At 46.9% G+C, this 12,957-nt stretch overlaps 2 protein-coding genes across 2 annotated transcripts; one reads left to right on the top strand and one right to left on the bottom strand.

Annotated features, from left to right (window-relative positions):
- Nucleotides 1–5,928: 5,928 nt before the first annotated feature.
- On the bottom strand, nucleotides 5,929–8,655 carry RhiXN_08792 (MYND Zn-finger protein; the record flags this gene model as incomplete). The annotated part of the gene is made up of 10 exons (XM_043328608.1): nucleotides 5,929–6,066; nucleotides 6,108–6,233; nucleotides 6,307–6,479; nucleotides 6,526–6,705; nucleotides 6,773–6,837; nucleotides 6,866–7,157; nucleotides 7,260–8,097; nucleotides 8,121–8,329; nucleotides 8,418–8,532; nucleotides 8,635–8,655. The coding sequence occupies 10 exons, from the start codon at nucleotides 8,653–8,655 to the stop codon at nucleotides 5,929–5,931; spliced, it is 2,157 nt and encodes a 718-aa protein (XP_043183993.1).
- A 264-nt stretch (nucleotides 8,656–8,919) lies between these two features.
- RhiXN_08791 (Zinc finger, BED-type predicted) lies at nucleotides 8,920–12,516 on the top strand (the record flags this gene model as incomplete). Its single annotated transcript, XM_043328607.1, has 12 exons — nucleotides 8,920–9,389; nucleotides 9,441–9,657; nucleotides 9,728–9,784; nucleotides 9,835–10,043; nucleotides 10,104–10,527; nucleotides 10,577–10,938; nucleotides 10,998–11,289; nucleotides 11,349–11,513; nucleotides 11,563–11,700; nucleotides 11,759–11,996; nucleotides 12,062–12,372; nucleotides 12,421–12,516. The coding sequence occupies 12 exons, from the start codon at nucleotides 8,920–8,922 to the stop codon at nucleotides 12,514–12,516; spliced, it is 2,979 nt and encodes a 992-aa protein (XP_043183992.1).
- Nucleotides 12,517–12,957: the final 441 nt, after the last annotated feature.

Genomic DNA, 12,957 nt, shown 5'->3' with positions numbered 1-12,957 from the left:
CGTGGCCCTTGCCTTTCCGCAAGGGCCTGGGGTTGGATCACGCGTTCTCAGCAGGCATATTGAAGCGGTGAGTGGGGAGCAAGTTTGTACAGGTGGGAGAGCGCAGAGGACTGAGGACAGGGGAGGCTGCTTTTTGTTTGCGCCACCCCTATCCCCTGTCTCTAATATATTAATTACTGTTGGAATATATGCAGTCACTGCAAAGCGCCAAACTCCCAATTTGGTTACAAATCTTCAGGGCCTTATCTTATCAGCTTGATCTTGTTCCATTCTAAAGCTTGATACGTGCTTTACAAAATAAAAGGGGGATACCCCCCTCTCTAAAAAAAGATTTTAGAAGTTTAAAACCCCCCCCCCCCTCCAATATCCAAATCTGCGTCCAAGCGCATTCCACACCAAGTTCCACGGTGTGATCTGCATCTGGACTGGGCCTCATTTCTAAACTGACTTTTAGAACGTCTGGGACGTTCTAAAATTGTTACAGAAAGGCAGCCAATGGGTACATTTCTGTAAGGATTTCTTCTAAATTTGTTGTCCTAAATTGTTCTGTCAGGACAGGACGGACTTGGCCCGCACGGCGGAGGCTGTGCTAGCGCTTGGACTTCATGTATTGCCTTTCTGTAAGGAATGGTCCATGTAAAATAGACTTTACTTATAAAATCATAATTGAAATATTGATTCTATGCATGGGACCTAATACAAACACCTCTTGTGCCATTGAAGTTGTATATATATGTAGTACATCCACCTTGTGAAATGCGTTGGATACAGATCTAGACGCTGAAGGAGGGTGTTCTAAATATCTGGACCACCTATTTAGCAGGGGGGGATCAACCCCCCCTGCTATTTATTAAGGATGTATTTAGCTATGAAATGACACTTGATTGCGCTGATAAGATAACATCCCGCCAATCTCTTACCTTATTGGGATGTTGCTGACTTAAGGCAATTGCATATATTTGTCAAATAATCATTATTTCTTGTCTAAGACATGGGATAGGGGCCATTGTCAATAAATAGCAAGCGCCCCTATTGTAGCTGTCTCCAACCGGCTATCACGTATGCTTAGCTGCAATGTCTAGCACAAATCCTTTGTCTATCTCCAACACAACTCACGGCCAGAAAGGCAAAGATTGTGCCTCCACTCCATCTAAGCCGCCCTTGACTTCCATACCGAGCAACGTGGATGTACTACATATATAACAACTTCAATGGCCCAAGAGGTGTTTTTATTAGGTCTCACGCATAGAATCAATATTTCAATTATGATTTTAGAAGTCAAGTCTATTTTACATGGACCGTTCCTTACGGAAAGGCAATACATGAGGTCCAGGCACTAGCACAGCCTCTGCTGTGCGGACCAAGTCCGTCCCGTCCCAACGGACCAATTTAGGACGACAAATTTAGAAGAAATCCTTACGGAAACGTACCCAATGGGTGCGTTTCCATAAGAATTTCTTCTAAATTCCTTGTCCTAAATTGGTCCGTTGGGACAGGACGGATTTGGCCCGTACGGCGGCGGCTGTGCTAGGCTGTAGTGTTGCATCTGAGGCCAAGGGTGGGCAATTTGCACTTGGCTTACCTTGCAGAATAAGGTTCACAAGCTGGGATCAGGTGGGGTTGATTCAGGGCAACCGTGTGATGATTGAGGGTCTGGCTTGGTCTTTTGCTTACCTGATGTATACCATAGATAGACAGTATTGGCATGAGCAAACACTTGCCAATGGGTGTAGTTGTACGGAGTTTGTTTTAGTGCAGATATAGCCAAGGAAAAGAATAAATGTGCCTTTTTTTTTGCTCTTGTAGAAAGAATAAGTTTGTAAATAGAGTTATATCAATACAAAACAATAGTAAAGACAGTAGTGTGAATAGAGAAAGAGAGGATGAGGTACTATACGGTTGAGTGCACCCGTATTTATACCTTTACATTATAGTCAAGTCATCTAGTAAATGACTAGGTATTGTTGCTTGACTCAATTACATGCATGTTCCAGTACATTCCAGATCCTTCTTGTATTTACTACTATATACATGGTATTTCTACAGCTCTGTCTCCAAGGATTGAGTTTGGGGAACGGTTGGGATTGTTGAATTAAGCACATTGCAATAGTATGATAGGCTGGAAGGCAATTGGGATGAGGTGTGAAGTACCTTTGCGTTGCATTTTTGCTGGGTTTCTGCCAAGTTTCACTGAGCTCAATATGTTATGTATTTTGAATTAAAATGGTGGTAAAAACTTATAAAAATAAAAGGGGGAGTCAAGTTTATTATTTATTGGCAGAATCATCAGTATACACACCCAATACTGTACTAGATTGCAATGAACGTCCTCCTTGCGCAAGGCTTGTCTGTATTGTCTAAACAAGTATTCTTGTCAAGCAAGTTGACCGTAACTGCTCAGAGAACTTGCTTCTCTGCTTTGAACGTTGAATATCTGCAAGTTTTGAAGCACATGTTGCGTTGGCACCGCAGAGACCGTCTGGACGGTGTTACAGAGACTGGGATTGAGATCAAGCCCAATGGTTTCAATTGTGTCTCTCATCTGTTTGAGAGCAAGACTTGCAAGAATGAAGAATAGTTGGAAGTTATTGATTCCATGTACATACTAACTTAGCCTCATTATCATTTTATGTATTGTGCATGCACCGTACCAAACCAGGCTGAATATATGTATAACCCAACGGAATGGACCCATCACACAAGCCAGGGCACAAATTGCTTAATCATCACACCAAGTAACCACAAGCCTGCTTACTCTAGCACAAGCAAGTTGGCTTGGCTTGGCTAAACTTGGCTCATACGCAACACTACTAGGCTGTGCCAGTGCTTGGACCTCATCTATTGCCTTTCCATAAGGAATGGTCCATGTAAAATAGACTTTGTTTCTGAAATCATAATCAAAATAAATTGCACATATACTCCCAAATCTATTCTGTGCATGAGACTTGATGTATGCGCCTCTTGGGCCATTGAATATATATATATATATGTGTGCTATGTAGCCGCAGCAACATAACTCCTTACCCCTGTCAAGTATTGCAGCGCCGCAGAGACTCAGACAACAAGTATGATGACAACAAAGATAAACTTGTTTTTTGTCTGTGACTCAGTGGCAATGATCTGACTGTTCCTAGATTCTTGTATGCTTGCTATAAACACACTCAACAAGTTCCTCTCCCTCAATATTCTAATCTCTTTTGCGTTACTTGCCCTTGTTGAACCAGCCCCACGGTTGATCACAACCACAAAGCTATTGAGCAAGTACCAGTGATGGTGACCAAACCCACACTCCCACCTCAGCTGTAGCCAGTGTGTTTGTATGTAGTAATATTATCTGTATATATTAGTGATTTTGCAAATCTATGTACATAATCAAAGATCCCAAGTCAGTTGCTGTTCTTGCAAACTGGTGCGCTTGTTGATTGTTTCATGCTTGGTCAGTAGTGGCTAATCTTCTGTGTTGGATCACCAGACTGAGGTGCATTCATAGGTGGGTCAAACAAGATAGGTCAAATGTTTTGTTGAGTACACGCAATGTTGTGATTAAAAATAATTATAGAGCTATATGTAAGGTTTTTGAGACATCTGGCTATCACATACTGGGTTCTCAAAGTTGTAAGCTTAGCTGCAAAACGTCAAGAGACATTTTGCATAAAACAATCAAAGGGGGGACAGCGCCAGTACATCCTTAAAAAATAGTAGGGGGTAGAGCGGTGGGTGGTCATGTGACTCACCCTAACATAACTGTGGGTGGTATAGTTGCATACTTGGTATGCAACTCTGCACAAGTAGAGCAGTTGGTGGTCATGTGACTCACCCTAACACAGTTGTGTGTGATATAGTTGCGTACTTGGTACGCAACTCTACATGAGTAGAGTGGTGGATGGTCACATGACTCACCCTAACACAACTGTGTGTGATATAGTTGCGTACCAAGTACGCAACTCTGCATGAGTAGGGCGGTGGTGGTCATGTGACTCACCCTAACATAACTGTGGGTGGTACAGTTGCGTACTTGGTACACAACTCTGCATGAGTAGAGCGGTGGGTGGTCATGTGACTCACCCTAACACCATTGTGTGTGATATAGTTGCGTACCAAGTACGCAACTCTGCATGAGTAGAGCGGTGGTGGTCATGTGACTCACCCTAACATAACTGTGGGTGGTATAGTTGCGTACTTGGTACACAACTCTGCACAAGTAGAGCGGTGGGTGGTCATGTGACTCACCCTAACACAGTTGTGTGTGATATAGTTGCGTACCAAGTATGCAACTCTGCATGAGTAGAGCAGTGGGTGGTCATGTGACTCACCCTAACACAATTGTGTGTGATATAGTTGCGTACCAAGTACGCAACTCTGCATGAGTAGAGCGGTGGGTGGTCATGTGACTCACCCTAACACAATTGTGTGTGATATAGTTGCATACCAAGTATGCAACTCTGCATGAGTAGAGTGGTGGGTGGTCACGTGATTCACCCTAACATAAATGTGGGTGGTATAGTTGCGTACCAAGTACGCAACTCTGCATGAGTAGAGTGATGGGTGGTCATGTGACTCACCCTAACATGATTGTGGGTCATATAGCTGCATACTTGGTACGCAACTGTGAGTACAAGGAGTAATCATTGATCATGTGACTCACCCTTACATTGACCATGGTGCTATACTTCTGCATGTGGTACGCAATTCTGTGTGGCATGGGTGGTCAGTTGTCACATGACTCACCCTAACTTAGGGGATGGTGGTATTGTTGTGTGTAAAGTACGCAACTTTTTGTAGGAGGGCTGATGCTTTCCCTATAATCCACCCTAACACCATATGTGGGTTGTGTCCACCTGGTTCCCACCCTGTGCCATCTCACATTTCACCCTGCAGTGTAGCTTGGGCCACCCTGCAGTGTAGCTTGGTTCAACCTACCACCAACCTACTACTTTGTAATAACCCATGATTACACCTGCTACCCCCCAGATTTGGGCTTGGGCCAGCATGCAACCACTTGTACTGGTCATGTGACCATGTACAGGACAGTCTGGGCATTTGACTTGATCCAATCAAGGTGGGTTAGCTTGAACAACTGTGTGTACAAGGGCCTGACATATTGTAGGGACAGTACCACACCTATTGAATTGGCCAGAGACCACTTGATCTCTGTTGGCCTCCCCCCAATTGTCACATTCAGTAGTACAAACCCTGACCTGGAACTTCCTGACTGCTGGTACCTTGCGTTTCATGTGTTGTGTGTCAAGGTTCTACATCTGAGCGGTGCTGCCCAAGTCATTGGGGCAGCTATTTGTGAAATAGAGTCTACAAAGGTATTATCTCAGGACGGATCCTTGATGCGCTCCTTAGTTACCTCTTACCCCACAACTCCAACATGGTTATGTGAAAGTACTGCTATATCATTATATTTTACATACCGTCCATAAAATACACATTGGTCTGTTGGTATGGAACCCAGCACAATACTGACCGTCAAAAGTCCAAAAAAGCGCAGCAAACTTCCTGCTTAACCACACTTACCCCACCCAAACCAGAATATGCAAGGGCTCTTGTTGAGATCTAGTTACAAAATAAGGCCTGGACTCAAAGAGCACACATGTTGCAACCAGCCAAGGGTGGAAGGAAGGTTGCTTGTCTGGGACCAAAAATCTTGCAATCTGCAAGCTTCCAAATTGGGTACCATTGACCTACAATTCTCGGGACAAGATGCTGCCCATCTCCCTACATGGCATGCTCTAAGTTTATGTTTTGCTAGTTATTGGTGAAAAGTGTATATATTGTAATGTAATTGTGCAGAGCCCATATACCAATAGCAAGGAATGACAAAACAAACAAAAAAAAGGGTTCACTACATTATTATACAACACGTTTGATGGGGGGGGGGGGAGCAAAGACACGACAGATATTTCCCACCTCAGCTATTATTCACTCGAGAACCATGTCATCGTCTCCATCTCCGTCCAATGGTCGATTTGCGTGCTGAGGTGTTGTATGAGGGGCGCTTGGAACGGGCGAGACTTGCTGTACGGGGACAACGTTCCACGGGTTGTTTGGCTCCGCGCCCTGGTTTGAGCCAACCCCTTGACTGGGCATTGTCCCACTACTTCGCCGAGCTGTCTCTGGTCCTTGAGTTTGTCAACACGGGCCTGCATCGGCCGCCTGAGCAGGTTCATTGAAGAACGCAACTCCTCCTCGCGGTGGACCAGCCCAACCTGCTGAGGGTGGATTGGCTGCTCGCGCAGGCAGGGCCAGCCACCAACTTGGGGTAAGCGATACTCAAAAAACACAAGGGACTAGACTCACCGGCCGAACACCTCTGGCAGCTGCGGCCATCCTAGCGTACCTCAGTAGTTGCGCCTGGAAATTCCCTGGTCGTGCCTGAACCCCACCAGCTAACCCTTGCGCCTGCGTCGGCCCATCCCCTTCTGTGTGTTCTGCCGCCGCTGCACCGAACCTAAATCCCGCACCTGGCCCGACTGTTGGCAGGTTTGTAGGCACTGGCTGTGCTTGCGGTTGCTGCACCGTAGTGTTCGCTCTTCCTGTCATCCCGCGGGCGATATTGACCAATGCACGTGTGACAGTGTTGGTAAGGCCGCGTCGGGTTGGGACCTTGACTTCGGTTGCGACGGCGGCGGGGGAACGGTGTTGGCGGAAGAGCCCGTGCGAGCAACCACGGTCTGGGAGTCCTCTTCTTCACAGGCGCTGTAAATAGACAAGTTAGTCCCAAGTGAATGAGAAATAAATAAGTTTTGGTAAAACGGTCACTCACCTACACCAGAATCGATGTCCTTCTGCCCAGGCCTTACTCTGGCACTCTTTGCCGCAGTACTTGGCCTTGCGACACCGTCAGCACTTGGCAAACTCTCTAGGGAACTCTTCCAATCGCCCACATAACATGTTGACGCACTGTCGAATTCCGCCCCGCTGATCGTCTTTTCGGCATGCGTTGCGCATGATTACGCCGACCCAGTATTGTATTTCGTGGGGGAGCCGGGGGAGAGTGGTTTCAGAGGGGGAGGGGCGGAGAGTGAATCGCTCGACCAGGGAGAAAACATTGGGCGACTGGGCAGTACTGGAGAGCGGTTGGGCCGAAGGTTTGGGCTCGTTACTCGCGTCGACGAGCGCACGGAGGGTCGCGGGAGTTTCGTAAAAGGCTTGTCAGACGTGTGGATATTTGCTAAGGTAAGCGAGTAGCTGGAGGCTGAACAAGACCTCCGCGTCGCCATACGGTCCAGGGTTGACAGGGACGGACAGACGAGTTTCTTGCGCGGTTTGCTCTATCTGAGCACCAAGGGTGGCAATGCTCGCTCGGGGCGTAAGCTCCGTACCAGGAGCGATCCGAGCCCTTGGAGTTCCGATGGCACCTGGGGCCCCGGGCGGAGCGCCCATCGCCAAGTCGTCATTTTGTTCGAGTGCGACGACACCAACGCCGACACCCTCGCCCGTCATATCCATCGCCATTGTACCGTCTCCATCCGCAGCGTCGACAATGCCAATCGTACGGCACTCGCCTTGCTGGGCCGTTTGGTCGTCCCCATCAGCTTCAGTGTCATCCCCATCCGTATCTCGTTCTCGACGAGGCCTGCGCGTTATCGTCCCTCGTCTGCCCGTGGTTGTAACCTCTCGCGTGGGTGTTTCGTCCGCATCGGACCAAGTTGGCCTTGCGACCGGTTGAGCGACCTGCCTTGGCCCGCCTTCATTATCCCAGATGGGCCTCCCGACGACGGTCCCGCTGCGATCGCGTCCAGGTACGACTACACTCCCAGTAGGCGTGCCCGAGCCAACAGGGGTGGCATTGGCCGAGGCGTCGGATGATTGGGCCGTGTTGGGTGAGATGGCACGGCCCATAACGGAAGAGTTGGAGGCAATGGGGATGGGAGATGCAGTGCGGATATCGAATGAGCGCGCATGGGAGCCGCTAGAGACTGCAAATGCACCCGAAGGACCGCTTGGTGCGGGGAGCGATGGGACTCCCACATAACCTCCATCCGAATCATTGGACATGCTTCGTCCGATAGCGGGAGGTGGAGGACTTGGTGAGGGGCCCATACTGCTTGCACCGCTCATATCCTCGTCGGCTTCTTCCGAACTGGGCTTGGGTATGTATTGGTTCGTACAGGGGGGAGAGCCGGAGGGGGAGCAGTGGTGGTGGCGATGCGAGGTTGTGGTTGTGCAATCGCACGCGCCCGCAGGTTGTTAGATGAGGTTGCGTGCTCGAGGGCGCGGGGAAGATCGAGGGCGCGCTGGCGTTCGAGGGCCTCTTCTCGCCTGCGCACGCGAACTGCACGGGACTCTCGAGGAGCACCGAAACCAGTGGCCGATGGGCCTGCAATGTGAATTAGTAAGAGTTCGTAAGAGTTCAGGGGATGCATGACGAATTGCATCGTCGCGGGCAGTGAGACCGATATGCTTACCGATTGCGAATCCTTTGCCCTTGAGCCAGACGGCGAGGATGCAACTAACGACTCCGAGGGCACCAGCCTGGACAACGCGGCGTCGGATATGTTGAGCCGCGTAGTCCAATATTGACTATGCACTGAAATGCGAGACTAAGCTTGCGCGTGGCAAGGGGATCGATTTGATAGGGGAAGGGGGTGCCGGGTGTGGGGATACATGCGATGATGCACGAACCAGCGGTAACAACAATAACATGCTTAGACACAACTAGCGCCAAGCTAACCGAGCGGCCCCTCTTGCGAGGCAGCAAGCTCGGCAGCCACAACAAAGTTACAATCCAACATCACTGGATTAGGGCTGTCGATGATAATGGGCCTTATCATGATTCTTATGATAGAATATGATCACGTGGAAGTTAGATTTGAATCAGATAATCCACCGAAATGTGATACAGTTTGATAAGATAAAGATATGATATAATCGAATTTTCTAGCAATCAATAAACTAATATCTGACATCATGATAATCCCTCGGCACCCGAGGCATATCGCACTTCGCCGTTCTAACGTTTTCCTAACACGTTGCATCCCTCTTGCAGTTGCTTCAAGCTCTCACCTCATGGCTGGCTCTGCCCTACCAAATGCGTCGCTACTTGCTGCAATTGAACGTCTCAAAGCAGCAACCGCAAAGTTACCCCTATCGACCCCTGAGGGATCGAATGAGGGAATAGTCTGGCGAAACTTCAGTCTCAAGCCGCAAAACATTACAGGAGCCATTTTTGAGACAATAGACCAAGCATTCACTCGTTGTTTTTCTCGTATTCCCGGATCTAACGCCGACCCTCTCGACAATATTCTTCGTGGCTCATGCGGCATGGATATTGTCATCCAATTCTTCGAGGAGTGTGCTCGATCGCCAAAACTGGATTCAGGCGCATCACATCTCACGGAGTTGAAGGTTGGACAACTGACAGACCTTGTCTATGCCCGGTAAGTGCTGTTCTTGTTTCAGTTTTCTGCCGAGAGCTGAAGATCTCGAAGTATCAAATCACTTCCCCAAGATCCCCAAGACAAACCTCTCAAGAAACGGCGCCATGGTGATAGCCGCCGGCATAAATCTGTCCGTGCAACCAAAGCTTTAGGAGCTAAGCAGGGTGGGGCCAATAGCTCGAGCGACTCGGATTTCAGCCCACACTCTGGAGCCTCTGGCTCCGAATCAGGTGAAACTTCGAGTGAGTCTGAGGGCGATGATGCTCAGGTAAGTAACTATGTAATAAATTATCAAGAAAAGATGATCGGGAGCCTAATATAGCTACTGTCCACTACAGCCAGATGACAACTTGAATATGTCCGAGGTACAACGACATAAGAGAAAGCGGCAGAAGGTATGATTCCCACAAATTCATAGCATCCTTGGTACTGATTGTATTTTTAGACAATTAACTCGATGGGTAGTACTGGGGGAGTGGAGGATAAACAGAGTCATGTAAATCCGAGTACAAATTCGATTATATGCGTCGGGAGGAAGCGAGGTCGATCTGCAATTGTTCGGGAATGGGCATTTGCTCATCACAACAAACCAGAAGCAAGTTTTTATCCAAATACGAATAGGCCGGCATGGGCCTATAAGTGTAAATACTGCCCGTAAGTGCATCATGGTAAATTCCAAAATTCCGATAATTCACATGTGTGTTGATTGGATAGATCAGTACACCATTTTCCTCGGACCCAAGAGGACGTCTCAAAGGAGAAGATAAGTGCCACAAATTTGGCTGGGCATCTCAAATCCTGCGAGAAATTACCAACACAGTACAAATTGACGGTGAAGCAGCGCACAAATCGACATGCCGAAACGCTCACATTGGCTCAAGCGTCCCTTGGCGAAATGTTCAAGTCTGCCAACCCCCGTCCTGGTCCGATTGTCATTACGCCATTGGCATTCCGATCTGTTCTAATCCAGGGAGTTGTGCGGGACAATTATCCCTTAACGTTTGGCGAAGGTAGAGGCATGCGACAGGTGTTTGCAATGGTTAGCCCCGACCTTGACCTACCAGTGCACTCGACAATGCGCAAGGACTTGAACAAACTATACGAGGTGTTGAGCAGACGTGTTCGGCAAGTCTTAAGTGTAAGCTCATTGGACATTTCATCCAAGTTTAGTATTAAGTACTTTTTAGGCACAAAACTCACGCTTTGCGATCACAAGTGACGCATGGACAAGCAAGAGTTTTGTGTATTCACTTGGTGGGGTTGTTGTCACATTTATTGACAAGTCCTGGAATATGCAAGAGTTTGTACTGGACATTGTCCATCTTGACGCCGATCACACGGGTGCAGGAATGGGGCGCCGGATATTTAGATCCCTGGACCACATGAATGCGGCAAGAAATGTTATTGCAAGTGTTACCGACAATGCCTCAAATAACCGGACTATGAATAACGAGCTCTCGGCGTGGCTCTCTAAGAAGTATGGGTTTCGCCTCAATGTCAGCCACATGTCTGTTACTTGCCTGTGTCATGCTTTACATCTAGTATGTGGGTGAGTTGTATTTGGGTGCCATTCAAATATTTCAAGCGTTTTGATTCTATGAACCACAGAGCAATTCTCTCGAACTTAAAAGCGATGGATCCAATAGAAAATGATGAGACATATTCCCTTGCTAAAGCATTTGAAGAAGGCAAAATTCTTGAACAAAGCGCTGAAGTCCTGGAAGAAGAGGAGCGGCTGCGAGGTGAAGAGAACAAATTGGCTACCCATCCAGCACTAGTTGATGCTTTGGATGAGGAGTTGAACAACACAGAGACCGTGAATCAGCCACAAATAGTAGCAATTCTAGACTCTCAGCCTACTCAGGTTGCGTTGGGTGACAAACTTAATTGTGTACAAAAGGTATGTGGTAAAAAGTAAGGTATTTTAGATTATTAACAACCAATATATATATTGGCTAGGTACATAGTATTGTTGTTGACATTACCTCAAGTGCAGCACATCGAAAGCGAATGCATACAATAACTCGAGCACTTGGCTTAGAGCTGCGTGCAGTGATTAAAAGTGTTAGGGTACGGTGGAACTCAGTGCTTGCAGAAATACGTTGTGCTATTCTCCTAAAAGCGGTAAGTTTACTGTTGAAGCTTATTGTACTCATGCTTATGTGTCTTTGAGGCAATCAATCAATATGTTGCAACACTGGATGATGGCAAGACTGGGGCTTTGCTTTGTAGGGCGCGTGCTCTGAAGCGCAAATGGACAATTACAGATGACAAGGGGGATGAACTTAACGAACTTGTTAGGATACTTGAGGTATGTCTGCAACCTCTCTTACAATGAGCTACAATGATAGACAATACTGCATATACAGCCTTTTGAATCTGCAACACAAGATTATTCTAGGCAAGGAAGAACTGTGTTACACTTGGTTCTACCAACCTATGCAATACTTTGGGAGAAGCTTACTGAAAGCCGCATACGTCTAAGTTCATCTTTGCTTGGCAGTAAGACAGCAGAGGCTCTAGTCGATGCGCTTAAGGCAGGTGAAGAGAAACTTGAAAAATATTATGATCTAGCTGTAAAAAGCAATCTCACATTGCTTGCTTCAAGTGCGTATCACATCTCTATTTACTACATATTTTTTTGCTGACAATCAAACTTTGTTGTCCTCTAGTTTTTCACCCAGGAATGCGCCTTAGGTATTTCCAAGATACACGCAGATGGGGGATGCTTGAGCCACAGTTGATGAAACGTGGAGAGGAGCTCCTTGAATACTTATATGAGCTATATAAAGTAGAATCAGCCTCCAAGAGGAATGATTCCAATCCAATACCTTGCCCTTGCTCATCAGAATCTCATGTTGGGTGGATTGATGGTCTTTTGGACATGAGCAATGAGGTGAACAATTTGTTCCCAGAAGAAATTCAAAGCTATTTGGATGGAAAATATAGGTATCAAGGCGGAGATATATTAGTTTGGTGGAAGGTATGCTCATTGAGCTTCTATTCAACACTTAAATGACATGAATCTTAGGAGAATGAAACGCATATACCCATCCTTGCTAAGATTGCTCAGGATATTCTTGCAATTCCTGCAACAAGTGTTTCAGTCAAGCGGCTTTTTTCTTGATGCAAACTTGTCATGTCTGACTACCAAAACATGTCTTTTGATACAGCACGTCAGCTTATTTCATGCCAACAATGGCTTGAGGCGGGACTGGGGGTAGATCTACCCAACTTTGTATCAAGTGATTGTATCTGACAACTAGCTATGATAGTGATTTGATAACAATACAAACATTACAAATCTGATAACATGTGATATCAAGACCCAGATTGTGATTGTTATCAAATAAGTGGGGCGCTTTATTTGATACTATGTATTTACAATCGGCAACAGCCCTACACTGGATGGTGGTGCTCGAGACAGTCTTCACAGATCACGTGATGCGTTGAATACAAAGGTCACGTGGTATATTTGATTTCTACGCTGCTTATCAAACTGATTAAGCCTTCACGTGAGCATTCATGAAAGCAAAGCATATAGCCAAAAACCAAGGGTATTGCAAGA

Source organism: Rhizoctonia solani, chromosome 10, assembly GCF_016906535.1.
Source record: "Rhizoctonia solani chromosome 10, complete sequence".
In the NCBI taxonomy this organism is placed as follows: Eukaryota; Fungi; Basidiomycota; class Agaricomycetes; order Cantharellales; family Ceratobasidiaceae; genus Rhizoctonia; species Rhizoctonia solani.
This window is presented reverse-complemented; position numbering and strand designations above follow the sequence as displayed.